This window comes from Bombina bombina, chromosome 3, assembly GCF_027579735.1.
Source record: "Bombina bombina isolate aBomBom1 chromosome 3, aBomBom1.pri, whole genome shotgun sequence".
In the NCBI taxonomy this organism is placed as follows: Eukaryota; Metazoa; Chordata; class Amphibia; order Anura; family Bombinatoridae; genus Bombina; species Bombina bombina.
In genome coordinates this window covers 1,190,385,846-1,190,405,552 of record NC_069501.1, presented here as the reverse complement: position 1 = coordinate 1,190,405,552, position 19,707 = coordinate 1,190,385,846, and the positions used below count along the sequence as shown (strand labels likewise).

Genomic DNA, 19,707 nt, shown 5'->3' with positions numbered 1-19,707 from the left:
GGAATTCACAAAAAGTTTTTATGTTGGGATGACATTTTTGTAAAATATGCCAGTATTTAAGAATAATTTTATTTATCTGACTACTTCTAGTACTATACTGAGAAACAAAGACAAGTCTATCAGTCTTGGAGAATTTTCTGACAACAGTTGATTTAGCAGAGTCAGAGATATTATTTTGTTTTTCTTTCTGTATAATATCAGAGGGATAACCTCTTATTAAGAATTTTTGGGACATCTCTTCAAAACGGACCTTTTTTATTGTGGGATCAGTGACAATACGGTCAACTCTTAATAACTGGCTTTTTGGTATAGCCCTAAAGGTAGAAGGCGGATGAAAACTATCATATAATAGTAAATTGTTTTTATCAGTGGGTTTAGAAAAAATATCTGCTTTTAAACCTTCCTCACTTTTGTATATGCAAGTATCAAGGAATTGAATCCTCTCTTCATCGTATGTTAAGGTGAATTTAATCACAGTTACTGCATTATTGAGATCATCAATAAAGGCTAATAGGGATCCAATGTCGCCACACCATATGCCAAACACGTCGTCAATGAAATGCCACCAAGTGGCTCCAAACTGTCTGAACAAAATATGTTCATATACAAAAGTTTCTTCAAAATTGTTCATGAAGATGTTGGCATATGTTGGGGCGACATTGGACCCCATAGCTGTCCCTTGCTTCTGAAAATAGAAAGTGTCTCTGAATAAAAAATAATTTGAATAGAGAATAATCTCCAACAATGAGAGAAAAATTTCAATCTGTTCTACACTATATCTACAATCACTATTTAGTGTCTTAGCCACAGATGCTATCCCACTACTATGTTTAATAGAAGTGTAAAGACTAGATACATCAAGCGAAAAAAGAATAATCTTTTGAGTTTGTAGGCCTAGTCCCTCAAGTTTTGCAAGAAAATCATAGGTGTCCTTAATATAAGAGGAGGATTTAGTAACATAAGGTTGTAATATTTTGTCCAAAAAGACAGAGATATTTGTAAAGATAGATCCTGTACTGGCAACAATTGGTCTTCCTGGAGGTTTAGATTTGTTTTTGTGAATTTTAGGTAAGCAATATATAACTGGTATGAGAGGATATTTAACTTTAAGGAATTCACATAAATCACTAGAAATTAATTCATTTTTTAATGCATTAGATAAGATGAAAGAAATTTCATTATGAATTTTATGGGTTGGATCATAGCTAATGGCTTCATAAACTCTAGTGTCACTTAACTGTTGTAAAATCTCTGAAATATAAGCCTCTTGATTCATAACCACAAGGGCACCGCCATTATCCGCACCTTTTACAGTCAATCCCCTCCTTGACTTAATGGCATTCAATGATGTCTGATCACTTTTATATTCTCTATTCTTTTTCTGAAACAGAAAGTCTGTTTTTTGGAATAGTGATTCAACATCCCTGGATACCAAGTCAAAGAAAGTATTGGCACTGGTGTCAGTAATAGTGGGGTTAAAATTGCTTGTATTTTTGAGACCCAATGATTTACAAGAGAGAATATTATCTTGAACAACAGCACAACCTGATGTTTTACTTTAATTCTTTTCAAAAAATAGTTTAAGCTTAATTGAATGAAAAAACTTTTGTAATTCACATTTTACCTGGAATAAACTTCCTTTATTAACAGGGCAATAAGATAAACCCTTATTAAGAAATGTAATTAAAACTAAATACTTACCTATAAAAAAAAAACATATATAGCTACAATATAACTAATAGTTACATTGTAGCTATTTTATTATTTATTTTTATTTTACAGGCAACTTTGTATTTATTTTAACTAGGTACAATAGTTATTAAACAGTTATTAACTATTTAATAACTACCTAGCTAACATAAATACAAATATAGCTGTAAAATAAACCCTAACCTAAGTTACAATTACACCTAACACTACTCTATAATTAAATGAATTACCTAAACTACTTACAATTAAATACAATTAAATAAAATAAACTACATTACGGAAAAAAAACCCACTAAATTACTGAAAATAAAAAAGAAATTACAAATTTTTAAACTAATTACACCTAATCTAATCCCCCTAATAAAATGAAAAAAAAAAACAAAATAAAAAAAATTCCCTACCCTATACTAAATTAGAGTAGGGTTGGGTGGTGGGTTGTAAAGTTGGGGGGTGGTATTGTATTTCTTTTTTACAGGTAAAAGAGCTGATTACTATGGGGTAATGCCCCGGCAAAAGGCCCTTTTAAGGGCTATTTGTAATTTAGTATAGGGTAGGGAATTTTTTTATTTTTTTATTTTTTTTTATTTTATTAGGGGGATTAGATTAGGTGTAATTAGTTTAAAAATTTGTAATTACTTTTTTAATTTCAGTAATTTAGTGTGTTTTTTTTCGTAATATAGTTTATTTAATTTAATTGTATTTAATTGTAGGTAGTTTAGGTAATTCATTTAATTATAGAATAGTGTGAGGTGTAATTGTAACTTAGGTTAGGGTTTATTTTACAGGTATATTTGTATTTATTTTAGCTAGGTAGTTATAAAATAGTTAATAACTATTTAATAACTATTGTACCTAGTTAAAATAAATACAATGTTGCCTGTAAAATAAAAATAAATCCTAAAATAGCTACAATATAACTATTAGTTATATTGTAGCTATATTAGGGTTTTTTTTATAGGTAAGTATTTAGTTTTAAATAGGAATAATTTAGTTAATATTAGTAATTTAATTTAGATTTATTTAAATTATATTTAAATTGGGGGGGGTTAGGTTTAGGGTTAGACTTAGATTTAGTGGTTAATAACTTTATTATAGTGGCGGCGACGTTGGGGGCAGCAGATTAGGGGTTAATAAATATAATGTAGGTTGCGGCAGTGTCGGGAGTGGCAGATTAGGGGTTAATAATATAATGTAGGGTTTGGCGATGTTGGGGGCAGTAGATTAGGGGTTCATAAGTATAATTTAGGTTGCAAATTTAAACAGGTAAGCGAAATACAGCACCCACCAGGTAATACTGAGCATGGAGAGGGTTAACTAGACCCAAAAGAATCACAATGTGACAAATTCTCCAGCTAGTAGTGCAAATTGACCTTTATTTGTGCATACAGAGTTCCAACAATAACAGCAATGTTTCAGGCAAACAATATGCCCTTTGTCAAGCTAAGTATCAAGTGATTATACAGGTGTTTAAATAGCCATACTGGCGCCAAACAATGCATATTAACATCCCTAATGCGCCACCTAATGGTCAAAAACATAATCATTTTGTGAACAGTAATTGTGATGTATATTTATCTAAGGGTCTAAATAGCCATCCTAGCACCTAACAATACACATTAGCATCTCCAATGCGCCACCTAGTGGTCAAAAGGAATCCTTTGATTATATAAATAGTTTATAGTGTATATTTATATATAATGTGTATATAGAGATATGTATGAAAATGTACCCTATAGTGAATAAGAAACTTTACAAACATTTTGTATAAAAGTGCTCAGATTTTGTGCTAAGAAATATATGTATTACAAACAATTAAAAACAATTATATGAAGAAGTTATAACTTCATATATCACTCAATATTAAAATGGATACTAAAAAAGAATGCATAGCTACATGATACAAAATTATATGATACAGAATAATTATTTCATAATCGATTGTGAATAAAATATCGACATTGATCAAATTCTAGTAAATTTCATTATGTGTAAAAAATAAATTCCTTATATTCCCAATAAATCATCAAAAAGCAGACCAATTGCATTCCCTGTTGAGACCCTTTGGCCACAGTGTATTTAATTCATTTATCCAAAAGGTTTCTCTTTTAGTTAACAAAAAGTCCCTGTCACCACCTCTTCTAGGCATAAGTACCTGCTCAATTAGTTGGAAACATAGTTGACTTATACTATGCCCTGCCTTTAAAAAATGGGAAGATACATGAGCTTCCTTATCTCTGCATCTAATATTTGACTTATGTTGCGTGATCCTCTCACGTGCCTCTCTGGTCGATTGCCCTATGTATATCAAAGAGCATGGGCATTTGATGGCATAGATAATATATTTTGATCTGCAAGTCATAAAATCTTTAATATTATATTTCCTGCCCGTATAGGGGTGACAAAATGTTTCACCTTTTATCATGGAATTGCAATGTTTACAAGAAAGACATGGGTAACACCCTTTGTGTACCTTACCAGAAATAGTTCTCTGGGCATTAGTATTCTGGGTATCTCTATTGCTTCCTATATCCGCTCTAACCAATCTATCCTTTATATTGGGACACCTTTTGTAGGCAGGCATTGGGAATTCACAACAAGTTTTTATGTTGGGATGACATTTTTGTAAAATATGCCAGTATGTACGAATAATTTTATTTATCTGACTACTTCTAGTACTATACTGAGAAACAAAAACAAGTCTATCAGTCTTGGAGAATTTTCTGACAACAGTTGATTTAGCAGAGTCAGAGATATTATTTTGTTTTTCTTTCTGTATAATATCAGAGGGATAACCTCTTATTAAGAATTTTTGGGACATCTCTTCAAAACGGACCTTTTTTATTGTGGGATCAGTGACAATACGGTTTAGAAAAAATATCTGCTTTTAAACCTTCCTCACTTTTGTATATGCAAGTATCAAGGAATTGAATCCTCTCTTCATCGTATGTTAAGGTGAATTTAATCACAGTTACTGCATTATTGAGATCATCAATAAAGGCTAATAGGGATCCAATGTCGCCACACCATATGCCAAACACGTCATCAATGAAATGCCACCAAGTGGCTCCAAACTGTCTGAACAAAATATGTTCATATACAAAAGTTTCTTCAAAATTGTTCATGAAGATGTTGGCATATGTTGGGGCGACATTGGACCCCATAGCTGTCCTTTGCTTCTGAAAATAGAAAGTGTCTCTAGTCTGAATAAAAAATAATTTGAATAGAGAATAATCTCCAACAATGAGAGAAAAATTTCAATCTGTTCTACACTATATCTACAATCACTATTTAGTGTCTTAGCCACAGATGCTATCCCACTACTATGTTTAATAGAAGTGTAAAGACTAGATACATCAAGCGAAAAAAGAATAATCTTTTGAGTTTGTAGGCCTAGTCCCTCAAGTTTTGCAAGAAAATCATAGGTGTCCTTAATATAAGAGGAGGATTTAGTAACATAAGGTTGTAATATTTTGTCCAAAAAGACAGAGATATTTGTAAAGATAGACCCTGTACTGGCAACAATTGGTCTTCCTGGAGGTTTAGATTTGTTTTTGTGAATTTTAGGTAAGCAATATATAACTGGTCTGATAGGATATTTAACTTTAAGGAATTCACATAAATCACTAGAAATTAATTCATTTTTTAATGCATTAGATAAGATGAAAGAAATTTCATTATGAATTTTATGGGTTGGATCATAGCTAATGGCTTCATAAACTCTAGTGTCACTTAACTGTTGTAAAATCTCTGAAATATAAGCCTCTTGATTCATAACCACAAGGGCACCGCCATTATCCGCACCTTTTACAGTCAATCCCCTCCTTGACTTAATGGCATTCAATGATGTCTGATCACTTTTATATTCTCTATTCTTTTTCTGAAACAGAAAGTCTGTTTTTTGGAATAGTGATTCAACATCCCTGGATACCAAGTCAAAGAAAGTATTGGCACTGGTGTCAGTAATAGTGGGGTTAAAATTGCTTGTATTTTTGAGACCCAATGATTTACAAGAGAGAATATTATCTTTAACAACAGCACAACCTGATGTTTTACTTTAATTCTTTTCAAAAAATAGTTTAAGCTTAATTGAATGAAAAAACTTTTGTAATTCACATTTTACCTGGAATAAACTTCCTTTATTAACAGGGCAATAAGAAAAACCCTTATTAAGAAATGTAATTTCATCTTCTGTCAATGTAACTCCTGATATGTTATGTACTATGTTGTAATTGTTGACATTACCAGTTAAAACATTTTCAACATTATCGATATTAGGTTTCACAATCAGTCCCGGCTCAGAAAATAAAACCCGATCTTGTCGGGATATAGTGTCATGTAAACTAACATTGTAAGGCTCATAAGTGTCCAAGTTTTCTCTTGAAACAAATGTATCGATCTGTCCTCTGTGTGGGCTAACTGAATCACTCACCCAGTTTGATGTTCCCTCTAATTGCGCTGCCGACCTCTGCCCCGACTGTTCCATCTGGTCTGCCTGGCTTTCTTGGCACCTTGTGTGGGGAGCTGCACTTTTGCGGTGTTTCCTGCCGCCCCTATGGCGTCGACATCCGAATCCTCGGTCAAAAAAGACACAGATGACTCTGATTCGCTCTGTGTGTCACCTGGTGAGCGACGCTTCTCGCGTCTCTGGCGTTGGAAGCGTGGCTTTGGAAGACCTCCCACGTCACTCTTCTGCGACCATCTGTTCTTTCGACATTATAACTTGGACTGTGGAGTTTGCTCAGAAAGAGATCGCTATATACAAAGATGAAGTGGACAAAGCTAAATATGAGTTACAACAGAGCATACCACTTAATGAGTATAAAAACCTGGTCAATAAGATCGCTAAGTCAGTTGATGAATATAAAAAAACCTTAGAAGAAAGGAAACGTACCAAATTCTTGCATGATGAGCAAGACTACATTCAGGGGAATGTATACAGATGGTCGCAGAAGAGTGACTCATAGACTAGCGGGCATAGACTCTTTGAATGAGCCCATGTCAGAGCTCATAGATTCTTTTTTACAACCTCTAGTTAGAGATTTGCCTAGCTATATAAAAGACACTACGGCCCTTTTAAATAAAATTCAAAATTTAAAATGTAAATCTTCATATAGATTCATCTCAGCAGACGTTTCTTCACTATATACAACTATACAGCATGAGAAAGGAATTGAAGCAATTGAACATTTTTTGGAACAGAATACTAAATTTAAATCTCCTACCAAGATCTTTATATTAAGGGCAATTGAATATCTATTAAGCCACATTTTTTTTCTGTTTCAAAACAGCTTTTATCTCCAGAGACGTGGGACAGCTATGGGGGCGAAATTCGCCCCCTCATATGCCAACCTGTTTATGGGTTGGTGGGAGCTGTCCCACGTCTTTGGAGATAGAAATCCTTTCAGAGCTAAAATAATACAATTTTACAGATATATTGACGATCTGCTTGTGTTTGAGGGGCACCAGGAAGAGGCAGAAGAACTCTGTAGATATCTCAACGACAATAATTGTGATCTGAAGTTTACTAGTGAGCAGAGCAACACACAAATAAATTTTCTTGACATCACATTAAAAAGTACAGATAAATATACTATTGAGACTACCATATATAGAAAAACTACAGCTGGGAATACCATTCTCAAGTACAATTCATGTCATCCAAGACATGTTGTTAAGGGTATCCCCAAAGGGGAATACACGAGAATTAAAAGAAACTGTACCAATGAGGAAGATTATCAGGTTAAATCACAGAAAGCAACACTGAGATTTATGGACAGAGGCTATTACGAAAAAATTCTAAAAGAGGCAAAACAAAGTGTAGATATAATACCCAGACTTAATTTGCTTAAATACAAAAACAAGCAGAAGAAAACATCTGGTAATTAAAAGGTTAAATTCATTACAACATATAGTCTAGAGTACAATAAGGTGTGCAAGATTATTAGAGATTCTATACCCATTCTTTATTCAGATCCGATTCTAAAAGAGATTCTTAAGGATGGTTCTGATTTTGTCTTTAAACTTGGTAAAACTCTTGCAAATTTCCTTTCCCCCTCAGATGTAAAAACCACTAAAAAAAACAGCATGTTGGTTAAAACAAAGAAAGGGTTTCTATAAGTGTAGGCGCCCTATATGCACCACTTGTGACTATGTTAAAGAAGGGGAGGAATTTATATCTACTGTTACCAACAAAACCTTTAAAATATATCATTATATCAACTGTTCAACTACACACGTAGTCTACCTTCTTACATGTAAAATTTGTTACAAACAATACACAGGGAAAACAAAGAGAGAGAGATTTCTGGAGCATTTACGCTCTATAGAAGATGAATATTCAGATACTCCAGTATCACGACATTTTAAGACATTACATAATGGAGATACATCAGCTCTCGCCATACAGGGTATAGATTTTGTTCCCCATTGGAGAAGAGGGGGTGACAGAGAGATCACCCTTGATAAAAAGGAAGTCATGTGGATGTTTAATCTGCAGACCACCTATCCCCAGGGCCTAAATATGAGGAGGGATTTAGACCTATTTGCTAAATAATACTTTATATCTTGAACAGAACAATAAGGGCTGGTTTTTAGACAGATTTCATGATATGGGTCTACTCGAGACTTCCCCTTTGTTCTAGCTTAACACACCAGTACATTCAGCACTTAAATAATATAAAAACAACTTATTTATTTCTTTGTTCTGTGTATATATATAATTATATATTTCCTTTTCTCTTTCTCTTTTGTATGCAAATATGTAATAATGACTTAATATTATGTATACACAATAATGTATTTCCTTAATGTGTCATTTAATTAATATAAAAAAGGTTTCTTGTCATAGGCTCATTTACAAAATAGCAAAGTACAAGTTGATGAAATTTTGCAATGTTACTTTAAGAATCTTAGGCAATAAAAGGAGAACAGAACAGGTGCATCAATTAGCAGTGAGTGACCAAGTGCGTGAAGCACGAAACGTTTGCTGTTTTTTGCACCTGTTCTCTTAACTTGTTTCTTGCACCTATGTGCTGACCTCTTTTTATACATATTTGTATGACTTTAATCTATTTGGAATAAAGCTCAATTTTTTTACATTTTTGGGATTGGAGCGCTGTTTTTTGTTCCTAAACTTGGATGACATTTGGATTTTGGGTGCGTGTGCAGAGGCACAGGGAACTACAGCTGCCGCCTGAGAACCTATACAGAGAATACTATTTTTGGAATAAGGATATAATTCCCACACCCTCTCTCTAGCAGTGCCTATATTATAATACTATACCGTTTTACCCCAGGGGCACTCCGTTGAGTAAGTTTGTTTTCACTTTTGCCTGATATAGTTGGCCTTCCAGGTGGTTTTTCCAGAGAAAAATACAAAAGGAAGCGGTACTTACTCCCAGCAGTTGTTAGGCCTCTTCTGCGAAGACACTTATGTATTTTGGGGAGGTAATAGAAAATGGGTGTTATAGGTTCTGTGTTTTTCAGGAACTGAAATTCTTTGTTATTGATTATATTCTCTTCCTAAGCATAGTATAATATTTTATCTAGTCTTCTAGTTTGATCCCCAACTGGATTTTTAATTAATCTTGTATATGTACCTGTGTCGTTAAGGAGTCTGTAGGCTTCTTCCAAATAATCTTGAGTATTTAAAATAACTAACCCCCCACCCTTGTCCGCAGATTTTATGATTATATCTGGTTTATATTCAAATCTTTTAGGAACGAATATTACTTTGGATGAGAATCTTTCAAATAGTGTGCTACACTGAAAAACTAAGACGGTATTCATTAACAGCTGATATATAACACAGCTAATAGAGATTATAGTATCTTTGTATCTTTATGCTCATATTCATGCTGCAAAATACAATTGACGTATGTATTTGAAATATATGACATCGGTTTCTTGTATGTATTTTAAATAGTTGAGATATTATACTACAGATTGTTTGATACAATTGATACAATTGTTTTACTGCCCTGTTCACCTTGCAGTGAAGATATTATGCCTGCAGATCTATTGATACAATTGTTAGAACTATCCTTAATAAATAGCAAGGTAGTTATCCGTAAGCTAGAAATATCTATCCAATATATCGTACACTCTCATTTCTTTTTCAATCTATGAGTTCATTTTATACGTTTATTATATTGTGGCCACAAATGTTTTTATATATATGCATTTATAAGGAATTTAAAACATTTAAAATGCTGGTTTTATAAATTTATTCATTGTATTACAGTACACATTTTTAAACAATTCCATTTGTCTTCTAAATTTTATCCCAGCTTATTATCTAATGAGCGCCACTCTCATTACCTTTGGTACACTCTTTTTAAGTCAAACTAACATTGTCCTAGATGAAATAGAACCATTACATGACAAAATCAGTCATCCCCAAGATGACAAGTTATGCTTGATCATGATAGAGAGGGGAAAGGCCTGGTCAAATGATAGAAGTAAGAGGAGTTCATCTAGTAACAGTGGAGGTGCCTGACAAAGTGATTGAGAGGGACATAGCCTGTGGTAGAGTGTGTAGTCGACAAAATCAATGGAGTGAAAGGCATGAACCGCACACTGATATGTCAGTAAGAGGGAAAGTGAATTAGAGCTGACTAGTGTTCGAGTCTGAGCTGGAGGATCAGAGAAGGGTGAAATGAGATCACTTTCGGCTAGATTTAGAGTTTGGCGTTAGCCGTCAAAACCAGCGTTAGAGGCTCCTAACGCTGGTTTTGGGCTACCGCTGGTATTTAGAGTCAGTCAGGAAAGGGTCTAACACTCACTTTGCAGAGTCGTGGCTGAAGTGAGCGTTAGAAATCTAACGACAAAACTCCAGCCGCAGAAAAAAGTCAGTAGTTAAGAGCTTTCTGGGCTAACGCTGGTTTATAAAGGTCTTAACTACTGTGCTCTAAAGTACACTAACACCCATAAACTACCTATGTACCCCTAAACCGAGGCCCCCCACATCGCCGCCACTCTATTAAAAAATTTTAACCCCTAATCTGACGCTCCGTACACCGCCGCCACCTACGTTATCCCTATGTACCCCTAATCTGCTGCCCCTAATACCGCCGACACCTACATAATATTTATTAACCCCTAATCTGCCGCCCCCGCTATCGCTGACACCTGCATATTTTTTTAACCCCTAATCTGCCGTTCCGTACACCGCTGCAACCTACATTATACCTATGTACACCTAATCTGCTGCCCCTAACACAGCCGACCCCTATATTATATTTATTAACCCCTAATCTGCCGCCCCCAATGTCGCCTCCACCTACCTACAATTATTAACCCCTAATCTGCCGACCGGACCACAGCGCTACTATAATAAATGTATTAACCCCTAAAGCTAAGTCTAACCCTAACCCTAACACCCCCCTAACTTAAATATAATTTAAATCTAACGAAATAAATTAACTATTATTAAATAAATTATTCCTATTTAAAGCTAAATACTTACCTGTAAAATAAATCCTAATATAGCTACAATATAAATTATAATTATATTGTAGCTATTTTAGGATTAATATTTATTTTACAGGCAACTTTGTAATTATTTTAACCAGGTACAATAGCTATTAAATAGTTAATAACTATTTAATAGCTACCTAGTAAAAATAATTACAAAATTACCTGTAAAATAAATCCTAACCTAAGTTACAATTAAACCTAACACTACACTATCAATAAATAAATTAAATAAAATACCTACAATTATCTACAATTAAACCTAACACTACACTATCAATAAATAAATTAAATAAAATACCTACAAAAAATAAAAAAGAACTAAGTTACAAAAAATAAAAAAATATTTACAAACATTAGAAAAATATTACAACAATTTTAAACTAATTACACCTACTCTAAGCCCCCTAATAAAATAACAAAGACCCCCAAAATAAAAAAATGCCCTACCCTATTCTAAAATGAAAATAGAAAAGCTATTTTACCTTACCAGCCCTGAAAAGGGCCCTTTGCGGGGCATGCACCAGATTGAGCTTGCATTCTATTGGCTGATCGGAACAGCCAATAGAATGCGAGCTCAATCTGATTGGCTGATCGGATCAGCCAATCGGATTGAACTTGATTCTGATTGGCTGATTCTATCAGCCAATCAGAATATTCCTACCTTAATTCCGATTGGCTGATAGAATCCTATCAGCCAATCGGAATTCGAGGGACGCCATCTTGGATGACGTCATTTAAAGGAACCTTCATTCGGACTTAGGACGTCGCAAGAAGAAGATGGATCCGCGCCGGAGGTCTTCAAGATGGAGCCGGTCGTCATCGGATGGAAAAACAGAGAAGATGCGGCTTTTATGAAGATGTTTGCCGGTCCGGATCGACTCTTCTGCCCGGATAGGATGAAGACTTCTGCCCGAAGATGGAATTCTTTAGCCGCCGCTTGGATCCAAACTTCAGCCGGAGGATGGACGTCACTCTTCAGCCCCCGCTTGGGCTTGGATGAAGATTTCGGAGGCTCTTCTGGACAGATCGGGACTCGGTGTGGTGAAGACAAGGTAGGGAGATCTTCAGGGGCTTAGTGTTAGGTTTATTTAAGGGGGGTTTGGGTTAGATTAGGGGTATGTGGGTGGTGGGTTGTAATGTGTGGGGGGGTATTGTATGTTTTTTTTTACAGGCAAAAGAGCTGAATTCTTTGGGGCATGCCCCGCAAAGGGCCCTTTTCAGGGCTGGTAAGGTAAAAGAGCTTTTCTATTTTAATTTTAGAATAGGGTAGGGCATTTTTTTATTTTGGGGGTATTTGTTATTTTATTAGGGGGCTTAGAGTAGGTGTAATTAGTTTAAAATTGTTGTAATATTTTTCTAATGTTTGTAAATATTTTTTTATTTTTTGTAACTTAGTTCTTTTTTATTTTTTGTACTTTAGTTAGTTTATTTAATTGTATTTATTTGTGGGTATTGTATTTAATTAATTTATTGATAGTGTAGTGTTAGGTTTAATTGTAGGTAATTGTAGATATTTTATTTAATTAATTTATTGATAGTGTAGTGTTAGGATTAATTGTAACTTAGGTTAGGATTTATTTTACAGGTAATTTTGTAATTATTTTAACTAGGTAACTATTAAATAGTTATTAACTATTTAATAGCTATTGTACCTGGTTAAAATAAATACAAAGTTGCCTGTAAAATAAATATTAATCCTAAAATAGCTACAATATAATTATAATTTATATTATAGCTATATTAGGATTTATTTTACAGGTAAGTATTTAGCTTTAAATAGGAATAATTTATTTAATAATAGTTAATTTATTTCGTTAGATTTAAATTATATTTAAGTTAGGGGGGTGTTAGGGTTAGGGTTAGACTTAGCTTTAGGGGTTAATACATTTATTATAGTAGCGGTGTGGTCCGGTCGGCAGATTAGGGGTTAATAAGTGTAGGTAGGTGGAGGCGACGTTGGGGGCAGCAGATTAGGGGTTAATAAATATAATATAGGGGTCGGCTGTGTTAGGGGCAGCAGATTAGGGGTACATAGGTATAATGTAGGATGCGGCGGTGTAAGGAGCGGCAGATTAGGGGTTAATAATAATATGCAGGGGTCAGCAATAGCGGGGGCGGCAGATTAGGGGTTAATAAATATAATATAGGGGTCGGCGGTGTTAGGGGCAGCAGATTAGGGGTACATAGGGATAATGTAGGTTGCGGCGGTGTACAGAGCGGCAGATTAGGGGTTAATAATAATATGCAGGGGTCAGCGATAGCTTGGGCGGCAGATTAGGGGTTAATAAGTGTAAGGTTAGGGGTGTTTAGACTCGGGGTACATGTTAGGGTGTTAGGTGCAGACTTAGGAAGTGTTTCCCCATAGGAAACAATGGGGCTGCGTTAGGAGCTGAACGCTGCTTTTTTGCAGGTGTTAGGTTTTTTTTCAGCTCAAACTGTCCCATTGTTTCCTATGGGGGAATTGTGCACAAGCACGTTTTTGAAGCTGGCCGTGTCCGTAAGCACCGCTGGTATCGAGAGTTGAAGTGGCGGTAAATATGCTCTACGCTCCCTTTTTTGGAGCCTAACGCAGCCCTTCTGTGAACTCTAAATACCAGCGGTATTTAAAAGGTGTGGGGGAAAAAAAGCATGCGTAGCTAACGCACCCCTTTGGCCGCAGAACTCTAAATCTAGCCGTTTGTTAGTAAGCAAAGAGTTCTCCTTCAGGTGTTATGGAATGTGGAAAGATAGACGTTGACCCCTCTAAATCTCCTTGCTGTGTATGACCCACTTACTGCAGATCATTTGATACAATTGATACAATTGTTTTACTACCCTGTTCACTTTGCAGTGAAGATATAATCCCTGCAGATCTATTGATACAATTGTTAGAACTATCCGTAATAAATAGCAAGGTAGTTATCCGTAAGCTAGAATTATCTATCCTATATATCATTCACTCTCATTTCTTTTTCAATGTATGAGTTTATTTTATAAGTTTATTATATTGTGGCCACAATTGTTTTTATATATATATATATATATATATATATATATATATATATATATATATATATATATATGCTTTTATAAGGAATTTAAAACATTTGAAATACTGGTTTTATAAATTGATTCATTGTATTAAAGTACACACTTTTAAACAATTCCATTTGTCTTCTAAATTTTTTCCCAGCTTATTATCCAATGAGCGCCACTCTCATTACCTTTGGTACCCTCTTTTTAATTTTAATTATCTAATCTTTGTGGGAGAATAACGGGATAAAGAGATATGGCTTTGGGATATACTTTTAAACTCTAGGGTTATACTAATTTTAACAATGTTAGTTTGACCTTCTGCCTGCCTTTTGATATTTCTTCTGAATTACCATTGGTTCTTCTGCTGCCAGTTAAATTGCTGAACATGCTCCTTATTCAGTATCAGGTGTATTACACTAATATTTGTTCTATAAATGTCCTTTTTTGTATGTACTACCATATCATATGTTATTTTCATTAAGTTGGGAGGCAGACGTAGGAGTGGGGTTTGGTGAAGGGTGGTGCAGCAGGGTGATGGCTACACTATTTAAAAAAAAAAATTAAAATAATGGGCCACACGTATTAAACACATTGAGGACAAGGTTCTAAACTTGTGGACCTGTCTGCTCGACTTTGCATCATACGGGCAGTGGATTCTGTACATTTGCTGCGCATATGAACCATTACATGCTCAAGTATGTAGCGTATGTAATACCGCCCCTTCCCCCATGTGACCAATCACACAAGAGAAGGGCCTATCACCCAGAGTGAGCGTGTTCCGCCACCTCTGAGTTGGTGGAGATTGTAAAAAGCTTCTTACATTGCAGGAAGCAGGCTTGCAGGGCTCCAAAGCAGCTTACACTGCTTAATACATGGAGCCCAATGTGTGGAGGGCAAAGAAAATCTGGTAAGCACACTGCTAAGCCCATTGAATCTGTGCCCTAAATATTCAGAAGCATTCAGTCATCATCTTAAATTCGTTATCAGGTAATACAGTTAGGGGCCAATTTAACAATATCTGTCCAACATGAAACGCTGTAGCGTATCATGACCGACAGACATCGCTGAATGCCGATAGCATACACTGTCGGCATTTAACATTACACAAGCAGTTCTGGTGCAATGCCACCCCCTGCAGATTCCCGGCCAATCAGCCGCTAGCAGGCGGTGTCAATCAACCCGATCATATCTGATCGAGTTGATTGCTGTCCGCCGCTCAGAGCAGGCAGACCAGTTAATGAGCAGACGTCTTAAGACCGCTGCTACATAACTGCTGTTTCCGACACGCGTGAAGGCTCGCGCGGAAACAGGGGCATCTTGGAATTCAGAGAACTTAACAGTAGGATAAAAAGTGTAAGTATTTGGCAAACCTAACTGGCATTAAACTGCAGCTGAAGGTAAGTCAAATAAAAAAGATTTATTATTTGCAATCACAGTCAATAACTTTAGAAAATTCATAAGCTATTTAGATAAAAACTCAAGTTTACAAAATAGTAAAAAATATATCATTTAGCTTTAAATGCATTCATCATTAAATAGAAAGATTTATACATTCTTTGAATATGCTAGATTAAAAAGGTTTACTTTTTCAAAATGCTCCAAAATTTTAATTTATTTTAAGTCAACATTTGAGTATTTCTCATTAAAAACTACACTCTGCACTTTCAAATATGGAGTTTCAGTTCCCTGTAAGATAAAAGTGGTAATTAGCGGTAATATGATACACCAGAGATTTATGTAATATTGTGTTGGTTATATATTTTATACCTACTTTTTCTCTGCATAAAGTGGCAAAATGAATGTACTCTTCGAATTTGTAATTACTATTTTTATTGGATAATATAAGAAGAGAATCCTAAGTTTATTGTTGTGCTAAATGAGAAACCATGTAATCGGTAATGTGAATATTTAAGAAACAACTCACATGTACCATATATAAAATGGTACATTTTTTTATTCCTCATGGGGATTTTTGCTATTTTGGGATTATTTTTGCAAGTTAAACGTTATTTTCTAAAATAACAAAAACCCCATCAAAATCTGATGTATAGGTATCTAAAAGGATAAAGTAATGAAATTGATGTTTAAATAAGTGACCCCAAAAACAAGCTAAAAACTGGGATGGTAAATTGCTCAGCTATAATGATGTTAAACAAATAATGATTGCAATGTGTTAATTTGCATTAATAATACCAATAATTAAACTAGAGTTCTTGCTGTTAAAACATTTATAAAAATACAAATTCTCCATCCTTTGTTTAAAGATTTTTACAAGACTCAGCAGGGCTAAGTGATACCAAATGTTTAAATGATAATTTTCTCTTATTTTAGTAATTTATCTAAAAGCTTTGCAGGGTAGCAATGGGAAGATAACACATTTCTGCTTTTCAGACTTTGCCTTTGATGATTTCTGTGATGTTGTATCCCTTGTTCAAAGAAAAGAAATACTTTGACATATAACCCATTCCGTAAGCTATGTTTAGAGTCATGTGGTGTCCACGGTTATGCTGTACTTTGATAAGATTAAAATGGTAGCCATGGGACGTAATCATATATCTTCTTATTTCTTGCAGGGAATGCTTTTGTTGTGAGCTTGGCTTTTGCAGACCTTGTCGTGGCCTTGTATCCATATCCATTAGTGCTTGTGGCTATTTTCAAAAATGGATGGGAACTTGGTGAAATTCATTGCAAAGTAAGTGGTTTTGTCATGGGCCTGAGTGTCATCGGATCAATATTTAACATAACTGGGATTGCTATCAACAGATATTGTTACATCTGCCACAGTTTTGTCTACGACAAACTTTTTAGCGCACGGAATACAATGCTCTATGTATGCCTCATTTGGTTTCTCACTGTTTTGGCAATAGTTCCAAACTTTTTTATTGGTTCATTAGAATACGATCACCGCATCTATTCATGTACTTTTGTCCAAACTGCAAGCTCCTCCTATACGATTGCTGTGGTCATCATTCATTTTATAGTGCCAATTGCTGTGGTAACTTTCTGCTATCTTCGTATATGGATTTTGGTGATTCAAGTAAGAAGAAAGGTGAAATCTGAAACCAAACCGAGAATGAAACAAAGTGATTTCAGAAATTTTCTTACAATGTTTGTCGTATTCGTAATATTTGCCTTTTGCTGGGCTCCCTTGAACCTCATTGGCTTAGCTGTTGCTATAAACCCCTCAAAAGTAGCCAATAAAATTCCAGAATGGCTATTTGTCCTTAGCTACTTTATGGCTTACTTCAACAGTTGCCTTAATGCAGTTATCTATGGACTTCTTAATCAGAATTTTCGGAAGGAATACAAATTAATTCTCATGTCACTGTGGATGCCACGACTTTTCTTTCAGGAGGTCTCTAAAGGAGGAACTGAGTGCCCAAAAAGTAAGCCTTCTCCTGCAATAAATAACAATGACCAAATGAAAACTGATACCGTTTAAATCTACTGTGAAAATGAAGAAACATTGCCATGCCATTGACAAGTCAAAGACTAAATAATGAAGTTGGCTTCATTCTATAAGTAAATGACTTATATTTTATTGCTTAAAAATTAAAAAGCACATATCTGTATGGTGCTTACACAGTGTTATAAAATAATATTTTAATGAAATTATAAATAGGTAAATATTTGTTGCTGAAAAGGGAATGTTCTATAGTAAATTCTGCTTATTTTTTATACAAAATGTACACCCTTTTGCATACAAATGTCTCAAGACTTTATTTTCCATTACAAATAGAAATGTTTTCAATTTAGATAATAAATAATGTTATGCTTTTATATCACCACATAACTTTACTTAAGGACGAGATTGCCAAATTTATACTTGCATTTGAAAGAAATAAAAACAGTATTAAAATTTGTTTATATTTTATGACATTTTAAAATAAATACATATAGTGTAACTGGTGATTAAAGGATAGACAAATACATGAAACAGTGTCTTTTACTAATCAAAGTGTATGAAAACACAATATGGTGTTTTCACAATCAATTTCCATTGTGCAGATATTACAAGTCTTGAAAAATCACGATTGCGTACGCGCAATCGCCTTTTTACGCAACAATCCTTTCCAAGCTCGAGGATCTGTAGTTAACAGTTTTCAGCAACATAAAAAGTTTCATGAAACACTTCCAAAATACATTAAAAAGTACAGTTACACTCATATTAATACTGTCTAATGAAAAATATTTTTAAAAAATGCATACAAAAGTTATAAGGGCTCAAAGATAGGAGATCTCGGGTGTAGAGATATGTTTAACTATGGAGATAATGACAATATTTCACATTACAATCTTATGTACATTAAAGAATATCTTAGAGGGATTTTCAAAGAGATATTCACATATAGATCTCAAGATATCTAGACATATATGATATATTATATGTTATTTTGCAACTTGTAATACCTGAGCAACACCAAATAGGAAAAAGTCATAATGCCTGCTGTGTTTTCCCAAGTGCGAAAAACAGATTTGCCTCGCGACTTGTAATCTTGCCCATTGGGGGAACGATCCATTGAATTATGAATCTGCAGTATTCGATATTCCAACATGCTGAAAAGTACTCAGATTTAATTATATATTATACTTGTCTAGGTTTAGTAAAAATTTAAGCAATTGGTTTGAAAATTCCTTCTAGTATTGCAGCAAGTAAGTCCAGTATAGTAAGATTTTTATGCCACTTTACTGATCACTTGTTAGTGCTCATCTTAAAAATGATGTGCAGTTCTGGAGACTATAGCTTCAGAAGGATATCAATAAACTGAAATCTGTTTAAAAAAAGGGCTACCCACATAGTACATGGTCTAAAAAAATAAAACTTGCAAGGAAAGGCTTAATGTATAGCTTAGAAGAGAGAAGGGAAATAGGTGATATGATAGAAACATTTAAGTTTATTAAAGGTCTCAATGAAGTTGAGGATGTATTTTTTTAACAAACAAACAAAAGCAACAAGGGCTAATGATCTTAAGTTGAAGGGAAGCAGGTTTTTGAGTAATTTGCAGGAATTACAGCTGGAACAAAGTGACTGTGCCTGCACGTGCAAGACGACGCCCCCTTGTAAGTCCCAGGACCAGCATCCTAATTGAATGTTTATATTTGGTCTACAATGGAATGTAGCAACTGAGGAAATTATGAGGTAAAATATATATATTTTTTTTACAAAGTGATGTTCATGTAACATGTATTATGATAGAATGTTTAAGTATATTAAGGGATTCAAAGTTGAGTATGTAACTATTTATTTTATTGTTTTTTACAAAACAAAAACCAATAAGGGCTATTGATCTCAAATTGAAGGGTAGTAGTTTCTAAAATATTTTGCAGAAAGGGCAGTTGAAATAAAGTGGCTGTGCTTGCACATGCCAGAGGACGCTGCTTTGTATGTTCTGGGACAAGCATCCTAACTCAATGTTTACATTTTGTCTACAATGGAATGTGGCTACTGAGGACAATCACCTAGATTCCGAGTTTTGCGCTATACCGGATGCATAAGAAACGCAA

General features: G+C 34.5%; 1 protein-coding gene across 1 annotated transcript in view; it reads left to right on the top strand.

Annotated features, from left to right (window-relative positions):
• Positions 1 to 17,644, top strand: part of LOC128654617 (melatonin receptor type 1B) — a 417,516-nt gene extending 399,872 nt beyond the window's left edge. The window contains exon 2 of the mRNA XM_053708623.1: positions 16,776 to 17,644. Within this exon, the coding sequence (XP_053564598.1) occupies positions 16,776 to 17,644 (869 nt within the window). The remainder of the gene's footprint in view (positions 1 to 16,775) is intronic.
• Positions 17,645 to 19,707: the final 2,063 nt, after the last annotated feature.